At 63.2% G+C, this 941-nt stretch overlaps 1 protein-coding gene across 1 annotated transcript in view; it reads left to right on the plus strand.

Moving 5' to 3' along the window:
- LOC103779855 (adiponectin receptor protein 1-like) overlaps window positions 1–595 on the plus strand; it is a gene marked incomplete at both ends in the record, with an annotated part of 984 nt that extends 389 nt beyond the window's left edge. The window contains one exon of the mRNA XM_008947498.1: window positions 383–595. Within this exon, the coding sequence (XP_008945746.1) occupies window positions 383–595 (213 nt within the window). The remainder of the gene's footprint in view (window positions 1–382) is intronic.
- Between the last annotated feature and the right edge of the window lie 346 nt (window positions 596–941).

The following is a 941-nucleotide window of genomic DNA, read 5'->3' on the forward strand; positions in this document are numbered from 1 at the left end:
CCTTGGGCTCACCTGCAGCCCTTCCCCGTGCTCTCCCTGGGCGAGGACGTGCTCCAAGGGCCAGCCTGGTCCTGCTGCCAGCCAGGGCTCCCTCTTCTTGACCAAACAGGGAGTTCCCCAATGCAGGGAAGGGCCACTTGGGGTGTGGAAGGGTTCAAACCAAGGGTGCAGACCCTCCCTGGGGGGGGGTCAGCCTGGGTTACCCCACAGGGTGCGGGTGGCTTGAGGCGTCCCGCTGGGTGCTGACGTTGCAGGAGCTGAACTCCCCCTCCCTGAGGAGCCTCTCGGGGCCCTTTCAGCCCTGGCTGTAGGGAAGACTCTTGCTGGGGGGGTTCTTCCTGCCGTTTGGGGTGCTCAGGGGCCAGCACTGGGCGTGTTGCAGGTGTGGGAAGGGCGCTGGCGGGGGATCCCCTACGACGTGCTGCCCGACTGGCTGAAGGACAACGATTACCTCCTGCACGGGCACAGGCCCCCCATGCCATCCTTCAGGGCCTGCTTCAGGAGCATCTTCCGGATACACACCGAGACAGGCAACATCTGGACACATCTGTTAGGTGACCTGGGGGTGGGGGTGGGCTCGGTCTCCACGCCCAGGGTGGGCGTCGCCACCCAGCAGCTGGGTCACCAAGTGCCTCGGGGGGAAGGGGACCAGGACACATCCTCCCAGGGCCCCAGGGCTGTGCTCGGTGACCCTTTGTGGCTGTGCTGGTGTTTTGCAAGAGCAGGATGGAGAAGTGTGTCCCAAATGAAGCAGGAAAGACTCAGAGTGTGTTTCTCTGAAAGCCAGGGAGGGGCAGTGGCTCTGAACTGGGCCTTGCAGAGCACACCCAGGGCTGGGTTTCTCCTGCTCTTTGCTGAATTCATTCATAGAATCAGGGAATCACAGAGTGGGTTGAGTGGGAAGGGACCTTCCTGCCCCCCTGCCCTGAGCAGGGACATCC

The sequence above is a fragment of the Merops nubicus genome, unplaced genomic scaffold, assembly GCF_000691845.1.
Source record: "Merops nubicus isolate BGI_N331 unplaced genomic scaffold, ASM69184v1 scaffold49479, whole genome shotgun sequence".
Classification (NCBI taxonomy): Eukaryota; Metazoa; Chordata; class Aves; order Coraciiformes; family Meropidae; genus Merops; species Merops nubicus.